Below are 22,983 nucleotides of genomic sequence, written 5' to 3' on the forward strand. Positions count from 1 at the left end.
ATAAAAGTGATCATTTTTTTTTTTTTTTATATTTTAGTGTAAAAAATAATAAAATCAATAAAATTAAATAAGAAAACAAAAAAAAAAATTTTTTAAAGCGCCCCGTCCTGACGAGCTCGCGCGCAGAAGCGAACGCATACGCAAGTAGCGCCCGCATATGAAAACGGTGTTCAAATCACACAAGTGAGGTATCGCCGCGATCGTTAGAGCGAGAGCAATAATTATAGCCCTAGAGCTACTCTGTAGCTCAAAAAATGCAACTTATAGAATTTTTTAAACGTCGCCTATCTAGATTTTTAAGGGTAAAAGTTTGACGCCATGCCACGAGCGGGCGCAATTTTAAAGCGTGACATGTTGGGTATCATTTTACTCGGCGTAACATTATCTTTCACAATATATAAAAAAATTGGGCCAAATTTATTGTTGTCTTATTTTTTAATTCAAAAAAGTAAATTTTTTCCAAAAAAAGTGCGCTTGTAAGACTGCTGCGCAAATACGGTGTGACAAAAAGTATTGCGATGACCGCCATTTTATTCTCTAGGGTGTTAGAAAAAAAAAATATATAATGTTTGGGGGTTTTAAGTAATTTTCTAGCAGAAAAAAATGTTTTAGTCTTGCAAACACCAAATCTGAAAAACACCTGTGGTCTTTAAGTGGTTAACATTGACTTGCATGGGGGAATAAAAGCAAATCAAACTCTGATCGCAACAGCCAATGTACAAATGAGCACCCCTGTGCTTAGATTTAAATTCTATGCATACAAATATAAACCAAAATTGACCATTAATTTTATATATATATATATATATATATATATATATATATAAAACTCAACGTGTGTGTGTGTGTGTGTGTGTGTGTGTGTGTGTGTGTGTGTGTGTGTGTGTGTGTGTGTGTGTGTGTGTGTGTGTGTGTATGTATGTATGTATGTATGTTCCAGCATCACGTCCAAACGGCTAAAGATATTAACATGAAACTTGGCACACATGTTACTTATATGTCAGCAACAAACATAGGATAGGTGGTTTAACCCTCACCCACCCCCATTTGCCATGGTCAGGGTTTTCCTTTAAAGTCCCATTCAACTCTATGGGAAATACATGTTACTTCATAACTTCCAAACGGCTGTAGATATTTCCATAACACTTGGTCACATGTTACTTATATGTACACTTAATTTATCCCTTAACTACCCCCATTTGTGAGGGTCAGGGTTTTTGTTTAAAGTCCCATGCAAATAAATGGGAAATGTATGTTCCCACATAACTTCTGTAGGCCTGGAGATATTTCAATAATACCTGGTACACAGATTACTTATATGCCAAATAAAAATATATGACAGTTAAATTAACCCTTACCTACACCCTTATATAAAAGATGGGTATATTTATATTACTATGCTTTTCCTCCCCAAAAGGTTAAGATAGGAAGACCGGGCAACGCCGGGTATTCAGCTAGTATATATATATATATATATATTAAGATTGGGTTGATCAGACTCCAGTGGTAGGTGCATTTTTTTAGTGAGCACGCCAGTCCAGAACTGGATTTTTAAGGGCCTGATAGCCAACTTTTTTTTAAAAGCACAAAAAACTCACAAAATACATCAGTAGCCCTCGCAGGGGGTTCCACCATTACTGTATCTTGCATACTCAACACTTTAGCCTCCTGGCTTTCATTCTTGCCATCCGGCTGTTTCAGGCCTTTAGCTTAGGCCTTAAGTCAGCTCCTCAGTTAAGCTCTCTCCTAGCTTACTCCTGAGCAGCGCCTTGCTGCTTAATCACCAATAGCATCTGCCTCCTGCAGACATGCATACAGCCTCTGACTCCTCTCAGAGGGATGGGAGTTCACCTGACTCCCGACACATACTTCCTGTCTGTGGGGTGGAGCTCTGAGCCATAGTAGGTCAGAACTAAATAGCTGAAGACACAGCTGTGCAATTAATGTGTCTTTCTCTCCAAAATAAGGCGTAAACCAGCAATCTTTAAGATAGCACAGGGTCCCACCAACACAATATATATATATATATATATATATATATATATATATATATAGATAGATAGATAGATAGATAGATAGATAGATAGATAGATAGATAGATAGATAAAGATAGATGGAACGGAACAGTCAGAAACCAAAAAGAAAGCAGCACAAAAACCTCAGTGTAATACTGACATTTTTTTATAGTGATGGTGACTTTAGAAGCTAGCATAGAGTCACTCCAAACTCACTAGTCATGGCCGGCGGCTGGGATCCAATGCCTGCTCTGTAGATGAGAATTATGCCATGTTTGGATGGTTTACTGATGTGTGGCACCACTAGATTCAAAAGTCAGGGGACACTTTTGCAAGAAACATTTTTTCTCAACATGACCCGCAGACAGCCTCTTTGCCCTCCACATAATGAATCTGATCAAAGCACACAGGCTGCAGCTGCCTCCCTAACATTATACATTTGGCTTTTGCAAAAAAAAAAATTATTTGGGTCTTGTTCACACTTGAGTGATACTACTGCGTTTTTTTTTTTTTTTTTTTTGCATGGCTTTTGGAGCTGCACCATTCATTTGAATTCCTTCCACTCCAAGCAACACAATAAAGAAGCTTGTGTACCAAATCTTGTGGTACCAAATAATATTTTGCCTGGCACGCTTTTGCATGTTTTGTCATATGGCAAAACATGCAACCGCTACCCACAATAGGGGTGCCATTTAGAAATACTGTATAAAAAAATATATAAAATGTATTTATTGAAAGGGTATTAAAATGTATTAGAGTATCAATTACCTGAATCTGGTAGACAATGTTGTGTTTTATTATTAAACCATGCCATGGAACAGTTCATAAGACATAATCCTATGAACTGTTAATGCTTCCATCAACCACTTGTGCATAATTCTAAAAGCTCATTCAGGAAGGAGGAGGAGCCGCATGCACAATAGCTCCTGCCAGACACTAGGTAGCATATATCTACAGTGAGGGCATCTCGGCAGCCCAATAGGGATCTGATTCCAGCTGCTGCCCATGGCGAGGGTAGTTGGAGTGACTCTGCTGGCTTCAAATGCAGGTATTACTTCCATAGTCTCATGAGCATGAATAATCAAACTAAAATTTCAGTAACCTACCACCAGGTTTGCACTTTGTGCTGCTTTTCTTTATTTTCAAAAGTCACAGTTTCAGTAACCTTCTCCACCAGCTTTCATGTTAATTTTATTATTAGCTTCTGAGTGTGTTCTAGTTCAAGTTTATTGGCAATGCAAGTTAACATGTGAATACCCACAACATAATGAAACAGAAAGGTACTGTAATGCCAGAGATTCTGGCTATAAAGTTGTCTGTTATAAGCAACTTAAAGCGGATGTGCCATGGGAACAAAATATTAAAAGCCAGCAGCTACAAATACTGCAGCTGCTGACTTTTAATATTAGGACACTTACCTGTCCTGGAGTCCAGCGCCGATCGCAGCAGAGCACGAGCGATCGCTCGTCACTCTGCTGCTCCCCCCGCCATCCACGCTGAGGGAACCAGGAAGTGAAGCGCTGCGGCTTCACTGCCCGGTTCCCTACGGCGCATGCGCGAGTCGCGCTGCGCCCGCCGATTGGCTCACACGCTGTGTGCTGGGAGCCGAGTGTTCCCAGCACACAACGGGCGACAGACGGGATGTGACGGAATGCCCGTCTTTTGCCCGTAGCGTGTGGCCGGAAGTGGGTGCAAATACCTGTCTTTAGACAGGTATCTGCACCCCCCTCCCCCCTGAAAGGTGTCAAATGTGACACCGGAGGGGGGAGGGTTCCGATCAGCGGGACTCCACTTTAGGGTGGAGAACCGCTTTAAAATATATACAATATCACCATTACGATACCTACTTTATTTGTATTAATTTTTTTAAGAAAAGATCAGATGCTGTGACTGCACATACAAAGTTTGGGGGGGGGGGGGGGTAAGAGAGAGAAGGGGTTTTTACAGTCATCAGCTTCAAAAGTCATCACAGGAATACAGAAATTCCAGACAAAGTGTCATCATCTGACTTTTTTATTATTTTTATTGAAGATCACAGATATACTTTGAGCAATACCAATTTAACAAAATGATTGATCCAGATATCATGCACAGTCTATAGGAAATGAGAGAGAAGATCACCGCTCAAGGTAGGTCTATTGTAGGGTCGTTTCAAAAATATAGGACTCCAAGGGTGCAGGCAATGCACTAAGGCAAATATTAGTAAAAAGATGAGGGACGGACAGCCGCACTCCAAACCAAACAGGTTGTCTTTATTCAAATCAACAGCAAGAACACAGCAGATCACAGCAATAGGAACAGGAGAATACCGACGTTTCGCACTGGCTTCAGTGCTTATTCATGGCAGCCATTAATAAGCACTGAAGCCAGTGCGAAATGTCGGTATTCTCCTGTTCCTATTGCTGTGATCTGCTGTGTTCTTGCTGTTGATTTGAATAAAGACAACCTGTTTGGTTTGGAGTGCGGCTGTCCATCCCTCATCTTTTTACCAATACAGTCTATAGGAAGTAGGAGTAGGGATCGACCAATAATGTTTCTCTATCATACATCACGGGACACAGAGCGGCATAGTAATCACTATGTGGGTTATAGAGTCTACCTTCAGGTGATGGACACTGGCACTCTCAGACAGGAAGTTCCTCCCTATATAACCCCCTCCCCTAACGGAGTACCTCAGTTTTTTCGCCAGTGTCTTAGGTGGTGGTCACAGTATAAGCAAGGTCCTTTGTGGCTGAGCTTAGGAACTGTTTTAACCGGATCCGTTCAAGGTGCTTCATAGCCAAAGTGGATGGTACCCGGGCCCCTGGTGGACGAGGGGGTTTTGCCTATAATGCTTCTCATTGAGAGCTGGATTCTGGGTTCCAGAACATTGGTCTAGGTTAAACGGCCAAATGTCATCTGCTGCCAGGATGCTGTATAGGTCCAGGGGAGCGGTGACCTGCTATGGACCCCAGTCCCTGAAGGTTTTTTCGAACGAAGCCCACGGTGAAGGGTGAAGGCTGGGCCTCTTGCCTTTGGCAATACCCTGCAGCGTGGACAGGTAAGTGTGAAATCTGCGGGACGTGGTCCGTCGGCAGGTTTCTCTAGTAAGGGGAGTATGGGAATAGCCCAATTATGCTGCTATGCATGGGCAAGTCTGCCACTATGTCTGTAAGACAGGATGGCTGTAGTTGCTTCTCATATGTTTTCCCCTGTCTGGTACTGGTAATCTGTGGGCAGCAGGTACTGGAAGGATGCATGGGGATGTCTAAGCTAGAAAGAGCTTACCAGCCTGAGAAGCAGAGTTGTTTGGCTTGGCTGTTCCTCGGTCCTCCCTGCGGCGCGTGTCTCCAGTCCATACTGCTGCGGTGTTCGTCTGCTGTCACGCACGCGCGTGCACGTAAATAGCGGCGCGACGCTGGGGGCGTGGCAGAACGGCGCACACGGGGGCACGTTAAAGGAACGCTCCCTCAAACAGGCGCGATCTTACAGCGTGATGGAGACACAGAGCGCGGTGCCAGGTGGATTCCTACTGCCGACAGAGTGGTCAGGTTGGTGGACCAGGACGCCTCAGGGTGCATCTGTTCAGGGGCTAAAGAGCCCATATCTGGACATCCGGTAGGTGCCTGCCTGTAGAGCCTCCTCCCCCATAAGGACAGGTTACATTAGGTACCAGGCTATCCTAGTGGAAGTGTGTGCCCATAGGCAGCTCCACAAAGTTCCCAGGTAGTTCTGCTACATAAGGGATACTTTTTTTGTGGCCAGGTTCCTTCCAAATTGCGGGGAGTACCTAGGATTGGCTATGGCTCCCAAGGGATCGGGTTCAAAAGCGGCTAAATCCGCAAAAAGATCTAGGGGATCCCCATCCAGCTCGGAGGACCTAGGCCAGGCCTCAGCAGCGGCCCCACTCCCTGAGGATCCGGAGCCTATCGGTGGGCAGGATCAGGTAGCTGGTGCTGTAGCAGGCCCGGTTCAGCCAGCCCCAGTGTTTGTAACACAAGAGGTACTGGCTACTACTCTGGTGGGACTAGAAGACAGATTGGCAGCCTTAATTGCTGCATCTCTTCCCGAGAAGAAGCGGGCTAGATCCCCTTCTCCAAAAGTGCGGTCCCAGAGTCTTGAAAGTTTTTCCTCTGATGAGGTAAGCTTTCTAGAGGATCAGGAGGAGGATCTGGAGGAGAAAGTATCAGAGGAATCTACCATTGAAGAGCCTTTTTCGGCCTCCCAGGCTGAAAAACTGTGGATTCAGTCCTTAGCTGACATGGTCCGCTCAGCATTTAAATTACCGTTACCGGTGTCCCCTACAGGGGTAGTATCCTCTCTAGGGTCTTTAAAGGCTCCTCATGCTAGCACTTTCTTTCCGGTCCATCCTCTCCTAGAGGAGCTTATGTATAAGGAATGGGCTCACCCTGACAGAATCTTTATTCCACCAAAAAGATTTTCTGTGTTATATCCCATGGAGGACAAGTTTTGCAAAAAATGGTCTGTACCTGCTGTGGATGCGGCCATTTCATGTGTTAATAAGTCTTTGACCTGTCCTGTAGACAATGTCCAAATGTTTAAGGACCCAGTGGACAAGCGTTTGGAAACGTTATTAAAGTCCTCTTTTTCCACGATAGGGGCGGTGGTTCAGCCGGCTATAGCAGCTATTGGGGTGTGCCAGGCCCTGAAGGACCAAACTAAACAGGTCCTAAGGGATTTGCCAGACCAGCAAGCTCAGGAACTTTCTGATTTACCTAGAGCTCTTTGTTTTGCAGTAGATGCGATAAAGGATTCTATCCAACAAGCATCTCGTCTCTCCATGTTTCTTGTGCATATGCGCAGGCTTTTATGGCTGAAGAACTGGTCAGCCGAGACTCCCTGCAAAAAGCTGTTGACAGGTTTTCCCTTTCATGGGGAAAGATTGTTTGGGGAAGACTTGGACAAGTATATAGAAAAAATTACAAGTGGGAAAAGTACCCTGCTACCGGTCAAGAAGCGGTTCAGGGGCCCCACCTTTAAGCGTCCAGCAGCTTCGGCACCTGGGCCATCTAATACTGGGCAGTATCGACGGCCGCCGACTAGACCCAACAATGACAACAAGCCGCAGGGTCAGTTTTTTACAAACAAAAGACCCTGGGTCCGTAAGCAGGGTAAACCTGCCCCCAAGGCGTCCTTGTGAAGGGGCGCCCCCATCCGTTTGGGTGGGGGGAAGACTCCAACAATATTCCGATATCTGGAGGAAGGGAGTCTCCGACAAGTGGGTTCTCTCCGCGGTAACCTCCGGTTACCAGTTGGAATTTCGAGAAATCCCCCCGCCTCATTTTCAAAGGTCAAACTTGCCGAGCGACCCAGAGAAAAGGGCCTCACTGTTGGCATCCCTAGACCATTTGTTGGCCCAAAAGGTGATTGTGCGGGTACCCACTCAAGAACACGGTCTGGGGTTCTACTCAAATTTATTCGTAGTCCCAAAGCCAAACGGCGATGTCAGGCCGATTTTAAACCTAAAACGGTTAAACAAATTTCTGGTGATTCGGTCTTTTCGGATGGAATCCATTCGTTCAGTCACTGCATCATTGCAGGGGGGAGAATTTCTAGCGTCTATAGACGTCAAAGACGCATATCTCCACATCCCCATATACCCAGGACACCACAAGTTCTTGCGGTTCATGATAGGTCAGCACCATTTTCAATTCGTGGCTCTGCCGTTCGGCCTGGCCACAGCTCCGAGGGTCTTCACAAAGATCCTGGCACCAGTGTTGGCAAACTTAAGAACTCGGGGTGTCCAAATTTTGGCATATCTGGACGATTTGTTGCTAATAGAGCACTCGGCTCTAAGCCTAGAGCGCGCAGTCCGAACCACAGTTCAGTATTTAGAGGCCTTAGGTTGGCTCATAAACAGAGCCAAATCTGCCCTTCTTCCTACCACAAGCCTAGAATATCTGGGCTTACGCCTCGATACAGCCCAGCAAAGAGTTTTCTTGCCCCAGGCAAAAGTCGAGTCTCTGACACTGACCATTCGGTCACTGTTAAGCAAACAGAAACCAACTGTTCGTCTCTGCATGCAGTTGCTGGGGAAGATGGTGGCTACCTTCGAAGCGGTCCCCTACGCTCAGTTCCACTCCAGAAAATTGCAGAGCGCAATCCTGGCAAGGTGGAACCGAAAAGTTCAGTCCCTAGACTGCCCTATGAGGCTTGTTCCGTCAGTCAGGGGAAGTCTCTGCTGGTGGTTAACACCCCAGAACCTGAGGAAGGGAAAATCCTTCAATCCGGTGGCTTGGGTAGTGATATCTACCGACGCCAGCCTGAGAGGTTGGGGTGCCACCCTAGGGGAGTTCTCCCAGCAGGGGCTTTGGTCAAGCAGGGAGAGTCTCTTGCCTATCAATCTGTTAGAGATCAGGGCTGTGCGGTTGGCCCTAAGGGCCTGGACGTCCAAATTACAGGGCTCCCCGGTAAGGGTACAGTCGGACAACGCCACGGCTGTGGCCTATATAAATCATCAGGGGGGCACGAGAAGTCGATCAGCCCAGAAAGAGGTGGATCAGATCTTCGTTTGGGCAGAGGCTTACATACCTTGCCTGTCGGCAGTATTCATACCCGGCATACAGAATTGGCAGGCCGATTACCTCAGCCGCCAACAATTATTTCCGGGGGAATGGGCTCTCCACCCCGAAGTTTTTCAGGCCATCTGTCAAAGATGGGGTGTGCCAGACGTGGATCTATTGGCATCCAGGGAAAACACGAAACTGCCCAGGTTTGTCTCCCGGACAAGGGATCCATGGGCCTGCGGAACGGATGCCCTGGTATGTCCTTGGCACCAGTTTTCCCTTGTTTATGCCTTCCCACCGTTGCAGCTGCTGCCTCGGCTTCTGCGCCGGATCAGGTGGGAGAAGAAGCCGGTGATCTTAATAGCCCCGGTGTGGCCCCGAAGGGCTTGGTATTCTCTGATTGTCAGGATGTCAGTCGGAGACCCATGGCCTCTTCCCTTACGACCGGACCTGCTGTCCCAGGGGCCGATATCCCACCCTGCCTTACGGTCGCTAAATTTAACGGCTTGGCGATTGAATCCTTTGTTTTAAGAAAGAGGGGTTTGTCAGGCTCTGTCCTGGCTACCCTAATCAGCGCCAGAAAGCCAGTTTCTAGGCAAATATACTACAGGGTGTGGAGATCTTACATATCCTGGTGTGAGGCCAGAAAATGGCACCCTCGTAAGTTTGTAATTGGCAGGATCTTGGAGTTCTTGCAACGGGGGCTAGACATGAAGCTAGCTGTCAGTTCCCTTAGGGGCCAGGTGTCGGCCTTATCGGTGTTTTTTCAGAGACCGCTAGCCACGCATTCTCTAGTAAAAACTTTTTTTCAGGGAGCTCTACGGATTAGTCCTCCGATTAAACTCCCCTTATGTCCATGGGACTTAAATTTAGTCCTTTCAGTCCTTCAGAAGCAGCCTTTTGAACCCTTGGGTCAAGTCCCAATAGTCTTGCTTTCCAGGAAATTAGTCTTCTTGGTGGCCATGGCTTCGGCCAGGAGGGTATCAGAATTGGCAGCTTTATCCTGTAAGGAACCGTTCTTGATAATCCATGAGGACAGGGTCGTACTCCGACCCCTATCTACTTTTTTGCCCAAAGTAGTCTCAAGCTTTCATTTGAACCAGGATCTGGTTCTTCCATCCTTTTTTCCCTCACCAAGGTCTAGGGAAGAAAGGTTGCTGCATACCTTGGATGTGGTAAGAGCCGTAAAAATCTATTTAAAAGCTACGGCAGACATTAGGAAGACAGATTCCTTATTCATTCTGCCAGATGGGCCTAAGAAAGGTCAGGCGGCTTCAAAAGCCACCTTGGCCAGATGGATTCGGCAGGTAATCGCTCAGGCCTATGGCCTGAAGGGTAAGGAGCCTCCTGCTTCTATTAAGGCTTATTCTACAAGAGCTTTGGGGACTTCATGGGCAGTTCAGCACCAGGTTTCTATGGACCAGGTATGCAGGGCAGCTACCTGGTCATCATTCTACACGTTCGCGAAGTTTTATCAGCTGGACGTGGGGAGGCGCGGGGACCTGGCCTTTGGGCAGGCTGTTTTACAGGCAGCCCTTTGAGTTCCCTGCGCTCGATGGCACCTTGGATCTTTTTCTTTTGGTTTCTCCCCCCCCTCATTTGGCATTGCTTTTGGACATCCCACATAGTGATTACTATGCCGCTCTGTGTCCCGTGATGTATGATAGAGAAAAAGGGATTTTTATAAACAGCTTACCTGTAAAATCCTTTTCTCGTAGTACATCACGGGACACAGAGCTCCCACCCCTATGGGAAAATTGGGAATAATATTGCTTGCTACAAAACTGAGGTACTCCCTTAGGGGAGGGGGTTATATAGGGAGGAACTTCCTGTCTGAGAGTGCCAGTGTCCATCACCTGAAGGTAGACTCTATAACCCACATAGTGATTACTATGCCGCTCTGTGTCCCGTGATGTACTACGAGAAAAGGATTTTACAGGTAAGCTGTTTATAAAAATCCCTTTTTTTTCGGTGCCGATACAATACCGATATGTCAGCCACCTTTCCTACCGATATTTTGTACAAATAAAAAGAAAAAATGTTACACTGTCATTTTACTTTTTTTTAGATGTTATTGCTGTCACAAGGAATGTAAACATCCCTTGTGACAGTAATAGGGAGTGACAGGTACTCTTTAGGGAGAGATCAGGGGGCCAAAAAGACACCAAACCCCTCCTTTGCACTTTAAAGTATTCAAAACGTCAAGATCGGCGTTTTTGAATACTTAATTTTTTAAAACTCGCCCCTTTAACCACTTAACGACCGCTGCATGTAAATATACATCGGCAGAATGGCGCGTACAGGCAGATGGACGTGCCTATACGTCCCTGCCTAGACCCCCCCGGTACATGCGGTGGTCGGTAATCGTCTGGGAGCGATCCGGGATGAGGGGGCGGCTATTCGTTTCTAGCCCCCCCCCCCCCCCCCCCGCAATCGCTCCCCGGAGCTGAAGAACGGGGAGAGCCATGTGTAAACACGGCTTACCCGTGCTTCACTGTGGCGGCTGCATCAAATGTGTCATCCCTTTTATAGGGAGACACAATCGATGACGTCAGACCTACAGCCACACCCCCCTACAGTTGTAAACACACACTAGGTGAAACATAACCCCTTCAGCGTCCCCTGTGGTTAACTCCCAAACTGCAACTGTAATTTTCACAATAAAAAATGCAATTTAAATGCATTTTTTGCTGTGAAAATGACAATGGTGCCAAAAATGTGTCAAAATTGTCCGAAGTGTCCGCCATAATGTCGCAGTCACCAAAAAAATCGCTGATCGGCGCCATTAGTAGTAAAAAATTATTTTTTATAAAAATGCAATAAAACTATCCCCTATTTTGTAAACGCTATAAATTTTGCGCAAACCAACCGATAAACGCTTAATGCTAATTTTTTTTTACCAAAAATAGGTAGAAGAATACGTATCGGCCTAAACTGAGAAAAAAAATGTTTTTTTTATATATTTTTGGGGGATATTTATTATAGAAAAAAGTAAAAAAAATATTGAATATTTTTCAAAACTGTCGCTCTATTTTTGTTTATAGCGCAAAAAATAAAAAAAACGCAGAGGTGATCAAATACCACCAAAAGAAAGCTCTATTTGTGGGGAAAAAAGGACGCCAATTTTGTATGGGAGCCACGTGCAATTGTCTGTTAAAGCGACGCAGTGCCGAATCGCAAAACCTGGCCTGGTCCTTTAGCTGCATTTTGGATTCTGGATTACTAGATCCAAGACCCGAATGAAGCATTGGCTTTGTTCGGGTCCTCGGCCAGCCGGCGGACGTGCCAGCTGGTTGCTCGGGCCTCCCAGTGGGACGGGAGAGCCTGGGTAAGCGGTCCCAGTAAAACCCCTTGAAGCAATATCGATAATATCGATCAGTTTTTTGAGTGATACTTCGAAAAAAGCAAATATGGGCCGCACCGATAATCGGTCGATCCCCAATAGGAAGCCACGTTATAATATAGTTCTTGGTAGTTGGAGTTTCGAGAGACAACTTGGAAAAGAGACTGTGAAAAAGATGCAATAGACCTTGGTTTGTGTATCGCACCCCTCCCCAGTTTCAGGGATCAACAGAAGTACAGATTAGGTAAGGTGACAACAAAAATAAGAGTCCCAGACTTCAAACAGTGTTTTGTGTCAACCTTCTTCGTTTCTGTCTTCGGGGAGGTCTCTGTCTGATACATTACAAACTTAATCACCACCTTGTCCAAAAAGTTTTCAAAGCTCAGGATATAAAAGTTGTAGGTTTATCATGCAGAATACTGATCATTCATGCATTAAGGGTAAGTAATTAACCAAGTGTACAGCTTTGTATATATTGAGCACTTTTTATATTAATTTTGTATTATTAATATTTTATTTCTTATTAATATATTAATTTAATCTTGGAAAAAAGCCTATAAGGCATGACACAGTCAAGCCTGGTCTGCTGGACTGTGTTAAAAGATAAAGCATTGGGGTGTTTCACTTAGTTCTATTGGGAAGCGTCTAGGTGGCGAATTTAATAAACTTTGGTAGATTTTCAGTATATTTGGCTAGTAGGAGTTCGTTGTGATTGTTTACCAAGCTATTGAATATTCAAAGAATTCAGAACATTTACTATAGCACTGTGGCAAAGGCACAATGTGGTGCCTTTGCATTTTTTTAGGGGTTTCTTGGCAGAATGCCTAAAAATTGCATACAAGCAAAGTGTGGATGAAGCTTGCCTTTTAGCTACACAAAGCCACAGGTTTTCACTGTGCACCATTACAACCTTCCAGCCACCGGTATCTTAACAACCAATGACATTATCGGTTAATAAAGAGGACATTGATTGCCCAAACAGCCTCCTTGTTTACCCCCTTCCCTGCCCCTCGCCATCAGCACTGGGGTCACATTAGCTAAGTGAGGGAGGGAAACAGAGAGAAATATTAGAATACTAGTCAGTACCAGTATGTAAAGGTGTATTTTCTCTGGAAGGATAACTTACATCAAACTTTGGCTATCATACGTGTGTGGCTGTTGCTGCATTATGTATTAGTTTTGTTTTTTTACATTTTAAAGCGGAGTTCCACCCTAAAAATTAACTATTAACAGCTTGCCTATAATGTAAAAAAAAAAATGTTTTTACTCACTTCTATCTGGCTGGTCGTAGGTGGTTCAACTTCCTGTCCTAAGACCCCATTGCCTCCTGGGAAATTATGACACTCATTTCCCAGGAGTCTCTGGGGATTACTGTGCCTAAAAATCACCCAGCATGCACCTGTCCCTAAAGACCAGGAAGAAAAAGGAACTGGGCTTCACATGCCCACACATATGATGAATACGGCCCCAACATGAGCTGGATGATATAAGGCAAGTGTTTGCAATGATTTCTGGAACGATTGGGGAGCCAATATGTTTTAGGGACTATTTAATGTAATTAATTTTAGCTTGCAAAAAAAAAAAAAATAATGTATGCCCGGAACCACACTTTAAAGTGAAGTTCCTTCAGATTGTGCATAATTTTAAAAGGGTGCCTTAAATAAAAAAAAAAGGATGACAAACACTGCTCTACAGGATTAGTTGGGAATTGCTTCATCTATTTACTCATTCTATAGGTATTTTCACATAATCTCTAACTGGCATTTTGAAAATGACCAGAATATTGCTTGTTTATCTGGATTGGTTTCCATCAGTATTGGATTAGACAAATCAGTGGGATAAAGAATTTTTAATAATGTTTAATACATTGGATCAAACCTGAAAGAATGTAAAAAGCCCCTTTTTAATAAATAGTAGATATTTCACCATTTCGTCAAAGATCAGTGGTTTGTTTGTGGAGGTGTTAAGGGATTTATTACAGTTTATTCCTTTTGTTAACCAGTCGTTGTACAACTTGGCTCTGGTGGCCTTCTTTAGTTTTTTCTAAAGAGCAGCATATTGATCAAGATACAGATTTTGTTTTTCATATTTTAAATCCATCTAAAGTTAACTACTAGTTTCACCTATTCTGAATTTAATTCTAATTCTCTGAACATTGTTCTCTTACACTGCCGAACTTTCAAATCAAACTCGTCTGATATCTAATCTTATCTAAGCAATGTCAGTTGTCATCTTTTCATGGGATGTAATTCTTTTTAGCACTAAGTCTACGGCTTGTGTATGTGATAGAAAGCACAGCTTACATCCAACAATCCATTTAGTAATAAATAAGCAATAATAAAGATGGCTAAACATTGTTTCACAAGAAAATCACCCGGGTCCTCACATAACACAATTCATTTTAATTATACTACTTTCAAATTACATTGAGAGATATTACATTTTGGCTACTCAAGCCTTTTCCAGCTGTTAAAAAGAAAGAACACAATCATTACAGTGTAAATCAGAAGAGTACAAAATGCAGCTTGCTCCATTCATTTTATGTATTAAAAATCAACTAAACTCAATACAGCAGCAGTGCAAAATGCTAATTTATCAGGAAACTGACAGTTTCCCTGGGTATAAGGCTTCAATTACAGGGGCATACTTAGCCACTTCAGCCCTGGAAGATTATACACCCTTCCCAACCAGAGCACTTTCAACAATTTGGCGCTGCGTCACTTTAACTGACAATTGTGCGGATGTGCAACGCTGTACCCAAATAAAATTTGCAGATTTTTTTCCCACAAATAAAGCTTTCTTTTGGTGGTATTTGATCACCTCTGCGGTTTTTATTTTTTTGCGTTATAAACAAAAGAACAGCAACAATTTTGTAAAAAAAAAACACAATATCTTTTACTTTTTGCTATAACAAATATCCCACATTTAAAAAAAAATAATAATATTTTTTCCTCAGTTTAGGCCGATGTGTATTCTTCTACATATTTTTGGTAAAAAAATAATAATAATAAATCACACTAAGCGTATATTGATTGGTTTGCGCAAAAGTTATAGCGTCTACAAAATAGGAGGTAGAATTATGGCGTTTTTATTATTCTTTTTTTTTACTAGTAATGGCGGTGATCAGCGATTTTTAATCGGGACTGAGATATTATGGCGGACAGATTAGACACTTTTGACACATTTTTGGGATCATTAACAATTTTACAGCGATTAGTGCTATACAAATGCACCGATTACTGTAAAAATGTCACTGGCAGGAAAGGGGTTAACACTAGGGAGCGATCAAGGGGTTAACGGTGTTCCCTCTGAATGTTCTAACTGAAGGGGGGATGGGACTTACTAGGGGAAATGACAGATCGCTGTTCATACTTTGTATGAACAACAATCAGTGATTTCTCCCCTGAAAGAACCGGGATCTGTGCGTTTACACACACAGATCCTGGTTCTCGCTGTGTCACAAGCGATCGCGGGAGCCCGCGGTCATCGTGCCGGCCAGGCACTCGCATCTGCTACGGGGGTCTAGCTGCGGGCGCGTGCCTCTGGCAGCCACAGGGTGAAGCAACGTAACACAACGTAGTTTCACCCAGCTGAGTCATGTTGCCGCAGGAAAACTGAGGCGGATGGTCGGCAGGTGGTTAAAAGAAGAATTACAGCTTTTTTATTACCAAAACAGATGCATCGTGCATGTAAATTAATCACAACCCCAGTTTCAGTATGTGTGTCACTTACCTCCTTTAGCTGTATACAACAGATTTCTGACTTCCTGTTTCCTTCCTTTTCCAATCCTGATACTACAGCTACCATGATACTTTGAGCCTCTGAAGCTTCAGGGCGGGCTATGCGAGTCACTTATCTCAGTTCTGAGCCTTCATGTGGGTGGTGAAAGGTGTACATGTGTCATACTTCATCCTGTGTAATTTCTGTCTTGCAGCATGCCAAAGAATAATGGCTTACTGAGGAAGGGCTATGGAAGGTTATTATGAATTTGTTGCCTTCATATGTAAATTAATCACTCCACAGAGAGCAGGGCTCTGGGATGGCAGGGGTCTGAGAGGTGGCACTCTCCCTTTTTACACTAGTCTGCATATTTAACTGGGAAGGATAGAACTAATCCATTCCATCCTGTCCAGCAGCAGCACAGCTAGTTTTCAGAACAGGCTGTGTATGAAGGGGATTCATTCTTGAATAAAGTTGTGATCTGTGAGGCGGGACCAAAAAAAATTATTATATGGTATTTACTGCAAAATGAAAAATGTGGCGGTAAATATTGTAAGATAAGCTCTTAAGTCCAATTCACAAACGGACCAGAGAGTAAAAAAAACATGCAATATTTATCATCAGGGTGCTATTACATGCGGTATTTGTGAAAACAAGGAGTGATGGCCGGGAAGCTGGCTGCTGCGTTCCTAACAATGGATGACTCGTCAGGGGTTTCCCCGCTAACAGGTGAATGTTAAAAAAAAAAAAAATCCTGACCATTTAAAATTCTGGAAACAAAACAGCATGTGGTCCCCCACCAATGCATATCAGGCTTTTTTAGGTCACCACGGCAACAAAAAAAAAGAAGGATTAACATCGTGGGACACTTTTTTTTTTTATAAAGGATTTGTCAGAAATTGTCTGTGATTTTACTACTTATGGTGAATGGGTAGGAGTATTATGTACCCAACCCCATACTCATTCACATGATCTGGGGGCCAAATTCCAATAAGCCCCCTGCCCGTAGACCCCCACAACCACGGGCCAGGGTTGTGGGGATGATGCCATTGTCCCTATAGATGGCATGTGGCCTTGTATGGGTTCAGGAGGGACGGGCCCCCCCAAGCTGCATGCTTGGATAAGGGTCTGGTATGTATTTTGGGGGACCCCCATTTCTTTTTTTTTTTAGGTTTGACGTTTTTGTATTTTGTTGTGGGGCTCCCCTTAAAATCCATACCAGACCCAAAGGGCCTGGTATGGACTGGGTGGCGGGACCCCATGCCGTTTTAACATTTTGTTAGTCGAGCAATGGTATTGTATTAAATGTCATTTCATTCATGTTTTTTTTCCTTTAGAAAGATTTTTGCTGCAGTGTGTTCTTTACATGTTACAGATGCGCATGGGGCCTGGTATGCATGGGGGTGTACCCCAGGCTAGTTTTTTTCATTTTAATTGTCAGCAATTCTTTTTTTTTAATTCACCTCTCAGCGGGAAAACCACTGACAAATCATTCACTGTTAAGGCCCCAGCAGCCTGCTTCCCAGCCCCTTAGTGACCAGCTTAACCACTTCAGCCCCGGAAGATTTGGCTGCTCATTAACCAAGGCCATTTTTTGCGATACGGCACTGCGTCATTTTAACTGAAAATTGCGCGGTAATGCGAGACGCTGTACCCAAACAAAATTTACATCCTTTTTTTCACCCAACAAATAGAGCTTTCTTTTGGTCGAATTTGATCACCTTTGCGGTTTTTATTTTTTGCGCTATTAACAAAAAAAAGCGTACATAAAAAAAAAAACACAATATTTTGTACTTTTTGCTATTATAAAAGGTTCCCAATTTTTTAGTTTATTTTAGGCCGATATGTATTCTTCTACATATTTTTTGGCAATAAAAAATCGCAATAAGCGCATATAGATTGGTTTGCGCAAAAGTTGTAGCGTCTACAAAATAGAGGAAAGATTTATGGCATTTTCATTATTTTTTTTTTTAACTAGTAGTAGCAGCGATCTGCAATTTTTATCATCGGGACTGCAACATTATGGCGGACAGATCGGACACTTCTGACACATTTTTGGGATCATTGACAATTATAGAGCGATCAGTGCTATAAAAAATGCACTGATTACTGTGTAAATGTCACTAGCAGGGAAGGGGTTTAACACTAGGGGCGAGTAAGGTGTTAATTGTGTTCCCTAGTGTGTGTTCTAACTGTAGAGGTATGGGAGTGACTGGAGGAAATGACAGATCATGGTTTCTAGCTAGTAGGAACTCACAATCTGCCTCTCTTCAGCTCACAGAACAGGAATTTGTGTGTTTACACACACACGTCCCTCTTCTGCATTTTGTGCCTGCGATCGCACGTGGCCGGCGGTCATCGCAAATGCAGCTACGAGCATTGGCACCCCCTGCAAAAGGGACCGAGGTACAACTACGACGGTTTGCGGGATCGTGTTGACCTGCTGCAGTATATGACGGCGGCAGGTCGGCAAGTGGTTAATGTGGTAAATTACCACATGAAAAAATGTGGTAATTACCGCTCACTCTAACAAACACTGCATTTGTTATTAAAACGCAAAATTCTTAGTGAATTGCACTTTCAAAACCGATTTACCGCAAGCGCTATTTTACTGCATTTTATTGCCCGTTATTTAACTCTAATGCCGCGGCATTAGAGTTAGAAAACAGGCAATAAAATGCAGTAACGGACCGATCTACACACGATCGGTTTGTCTGAAAACGGTCCATCGGACCGTTTTCATCATCGGACGAACCGATCGTATGCGGGCCCCCAACGTTTTTTTCCCCCCCATCGGTGAAAAAACGTAGAACCTGTTTTAAAATTATCTGATGGTTAAAAAACCGATAGAAAAAACGATCGTCTGTGGGCAAGTCCATCGGTTAAAATCCACACATGCTCAGAATCAAGTCGACGCATGCTCGGAAGCATTGAACTTAATTTTTCCTCAGCACGTCGTAGTGTTTTACGTCACCGCGTTCTGACACTAACGGATTTTTAACTGATGGTGTGTAGGCAAGACTGATGAAAGTCAGTTTCATCGGATATCTGATGAAAAAATCCATCAGACGTTTTCATCGGATGAACGATCATGTGTACGTGGATTAGTGAATTTACCCCAAAGCACAATTAAACCCAGATAATCAGGGGATCTACAGACAACAGAGCAACATGGTACAGTGGTATGATTTATGCTGGGATTAATCATTCCATTCAGTTCTAGTGAAAAGAAAGTTGGAGTTTAGCTTTAAGCATATTTATGAGGGCATGCAACCACAAGCAGGCTGTCCCCTTCATGTCATTTGGGAATGCAGTGTCTTCAGGGATACAGCCACTGCTTCCATTTTGACATTATTGTGGGAGCAGGTGTATATCCCTGAACGCAGACAGTGTGAGTTTGGGGACAGCCACTGCGTTCCATTTGACATGCATGTAACATCTGCGCATCCCATGATGGCAAACGCTGCCCTCACACAGATATACGCTAGAGTAAGCTCCCCCCAAAAAAATGCAGGATGCTGAAAGTCTACCAAACATATCGTGGATATTCTTATGCATTTACTAAAGGAGCTAGTTTAACACATTTTAAGAAGAGTTTATTTTCTAGGCTGGTTCCCCAAAATTCGATTTCTTTCATAAATGCCTCATGTAGTCAGACAGGCACTAATGAGGTTATTTTACTTATACCAATTGTGGGTGAAGGCTAGCTTGGTACTGCCAGCTCCTATATAGTTGATGGAAAAGGCAATACTTGAAGGACATAAGTCAAATAAAAGGGAACAGCAAAATGAACAGTTGAAACTACCCACCGAAAGAGACGATATTACAACCAAGCTGGGGCTAGTGATTATTCAGACTTCATTGACAGGCAACGTTGACCTGCAGCTCACTTCCTTCTGAACTGCAGGTGACACTTTTGTAAACCTACTTCAAGCAATGTTTGTAATACCATAGATTTGTATGAGAGGAGAATTTGTTCTGAAGCAAACAAAAGCCCACCAATACAGAGCCTAATAATTATTTTCTCCTGATCTTAAAGTGATTGTAAAGCTTTCTATTTTTTTTATAAATAACCACATGTCATACCTACCTGCTCTGTGTGATGCCGACACGCTCTGCTCCTCCTTTTCTCCATGTGCCACCATAAGAAGCTGTTCAAACCCATGATTTGTGTGTCCATTGACACACAATGCAGCTCGACCCAGCTCCCTCGTTCTTAAATTTGATCGACAGCAGAAAACTCTAGCAACCAATCAGAGAGAGGTAACATGATGCAAGCACTTAGTGGTTGCTGCTGTAAAAACGAGCGGAGGAAGACAGAAAACAGAATCAGGTCTGATGCGGGCCTCCGAGGGGGCCTGTGACACGGGCTTAAGAAATCCTCCTGCTGAATTGTGTCACCTCTTGCGATGATCAATAAAGATGCCTGCGCACAGTATTTACATAATTCCAACTGACTGATGAATTACAGTGACTGAAGCAGGCTAAATATAACTAGAAGACATCGAGAACTGGTAGTTGTCATGATTTGTAATTTGGTTGAAAAAAATAAATAAATGCCACTTCAGCCCTGGACCATTTGGCTGCCAAATGACCGGGCCATTTTTTGTGATTCGGCGCCGTGTCGCTTAACAGACAATTGCGCGGTCGTGCGACGTGGCTCCCAAACAAAATTGATGTCCCTTTTTTTCCCACAAATAGAGCTTTCTTTTGGTGGTATTTGATCACCTCTGCGGTTTTTATTTTTTGCGCTATAAACAAAAAGTAAAGCGTCAATTTTGAAAAAGAGCAATATTTTGTACTTTTTGCTATAAATATCACCAATTTTTTAATAAAAAAAAAAAAAAATTCTCAATTTAGGGTGATACGTATTCTACCTATTTTTATAAAAAAAAAAAAAAAAAAACGCAATTAGTGTATATTGACTGGTTTGCCCAAAAGTTATAGCGTCTACAAAATAGGAGATAGTTTTATGGCGTTATTATTATTATTTTCTTACAAATAATGGCGGCGATCTTCGATTTTTATAGTGACTGCAACTTTATGGCAGACACATAGGACACTTTTGACACATTTTTGGGACCATTGTCATTTTTACAGCGATCAGTGCTATACAAATGCATTTATCACTGTAAAATTACACTGGCAGTGAAGGGGTTAACCACTAGGGGGCACTGAAGGGGTTAAGTGTGTCCTAGGGAGTGATTCTAACTGTTAGGGGGAGGAGCTACCAGTGACACCCTCAGCGATCACTGTTTCCGATCACAGGGGAACAGTAGATGCCTGATGTGTCACTAGGCAGAACAGGGGGATGCCTTGTTTACAAAGGCATCCCCCTGTTCTGCCTTTGCCACCCGGTATCATAGAGTTCCCGGGACCTGCGGGCGCACTCACAAGGCACGCGTGCCTGATGGACGGCAAATTTAAAGGGACGTACAGGTACGCCCATTTGCCTGCCCGTGCCGTTGTGTCGACATACATAGTTGTGCGACAATTGGCAAGTGGATAATTATGCCCGGGCCTATTTTTTGTCCCAATACGGGCCTGCTGCCTCTTGTCATATCCTTTGCATTCCTCTCCTGTACATACTGCCCACTGTGGTACCCTTTCACCTACCTCCTTCTCACCTAACTTATGTGCCCCTCTCCTGCATATACTGCCCGCTAAAACACTTCTTCAGCAATGTTGGGGTTTACCCGCTACCTTTCCCATTCTGTAAAGGGCAAATTTTTGCTAGTTTTGATAAAACATGATTAATTGAGTTTATTTGTGTTACTTCATGTTAGGGGCACGGTTTGGATGAATCGAGCTGAGGCTCGAACCACTCAGGCCACGCAAGGTGTGCGGCAGCCAGGTTATCTCTTCCTACTTCTACAAATAAACTCAACATGGAAAACAAAACAAATCAGAAACTTAGTCAAGTCAATAAAAGAAAAAAGAAGAAGAATATGGCTTACCATCATTTTTTCAAACAGAGCCAGAACTTCTTTATCAGACAGCTGCTTAGGAGGAAAGTCGTCCTGCTCAGATGATGTAGACCAGTCACCAGGAGTGTTGTAGTTCTTTATGTAGTTTAAATTAGGCCGGTCTTTTCTACTTCCAGGAATACGAATGCTGGCAAATCTGTCCAACTAGAAATAAATTAGGACTGGATCAATTTTTTTTATAAATAAACGTTAAACCATATTTGTAGAATATGAAATTAATCTTAAAACACTCAATGTGTGAGATTAGAAACATATCTCTGAAGATTCAGCTCTCAAAAAGTTGAAAATTGAATGCAAACCATCTTTTATGTTTTAGTTTGGGATAGAAGTAACATTTCTGCTGAGTTTTTATTGCTGTCTGACAGGTTTTCCCTTGCTTCCTATCCCCGAGAAAACTGTACAAGATATAAAAAGTGTTTATTACCTGGGCAGCAAAATTTAAGTCACTGCGTTTCTGTTCCCACAATAGAGATTTCACATCACTCCGGTCCTGGCAGTATGTGAAGGTATATTTATTCAATAGGAAGATGAGACAGCAACAAGACCATATCCCTTTACCATACGATGAAGAACTAAATGGTTTTTTTTTTTACTCGCTGTAAAATCCCCTTTGTCTCGTGTTCATTGATGGAACATAACTGTACATGTGAAAACAGTTATACCACCAGAGGAAAAAAAAAAACAGACAACCACGGACACAGGGAAACCCAAAAGAGGGGACAAGCCATGCGTTTCTCAAAGAATATAAAATCCAAAAAGATTTTATGTGGCGTACAAAAAAGCCCCACTTCTTCTATTGCTTATTGAGGGACGCAGCACAATTGGCCAAAGAGGCATAGTCAGTCTCATTGGGACATAAATGGCTAAATCCACAATGGGATATACTCCATAGAATATTGCTGGGTTGAAAGAGAAACAATCTCTTTGATGATTAAATCAATCATACAATACCGGATACAATAGGAACTTTACCCATAGCAACTTGATAAAAATAAAAAATGTTGTGTAGTAAGATATACAGCGAAACCTTGGTTTACGAGCGGTTTGAAAGACAAGCAATTTTTTTATTTATTTTTTGCCTTGATATACAAGCATTTTTTTTCATTTCATATTTTTTGGGGAAATCTTCCCAATAGGACACAGATGGCAAAATATTTTAATAAAAAATATATATATATATATATATACACACACCACACACACACACACACACACACACACCACACACACACACATATATATATATATATATATATATATATATATATATATATATATATATATATATATACATATACATACACACTGTATTTATTGGCGTATAACACTCACTTTTTTACCCTGAAAATAGAGGGTAAAACTGTCCCTGCGTGTTATACGCAGGGGGCTGTTGAAAGTTTTTTTCCTTAAAC

At 43.0% G+C, this 22,983-nt stretch overlaps 1 protein-coding gene across 4 annotated transcripts in view; it reads right to left on the reverse strand.

Moving 5' to 3' along the window:
• DIAPH3 (diaphanous related formin 3) overlaps positions 1–22,983 on the reverse strand; it is an 844,467-nt gene that overhangs the window by 721,798 nt on the left and 99,686 nt on the right. For all 4 annotated transcript variants that reach the window (XM_040341346.1, XM_040341345.1, XM_040341344.1 and 1 more), the window contains one exon: positions 21,542–21,715. In XM_040341346.1, coding sequence (XP_040197280.1) covers positions 21,542–21,715 — 174 coding nt within the window. The remainder of the gene's footprint in view (positions 1–21,541; positions 21,716–22,983) is intronic.

This window comes from Rana temporaria, chromosome 2 (assembly GCF_905171775.1).
Source record: "Rana temporaria chromosome 2, aRanTem1.1, whole genome shotgun sequence".
Taxonomy (NCBI): domain Eukaryota; kingdom Metazoa; phylum Chordata; class Amphibia; order Anura; family Ranidae; genus Rana; species Rana temporaria.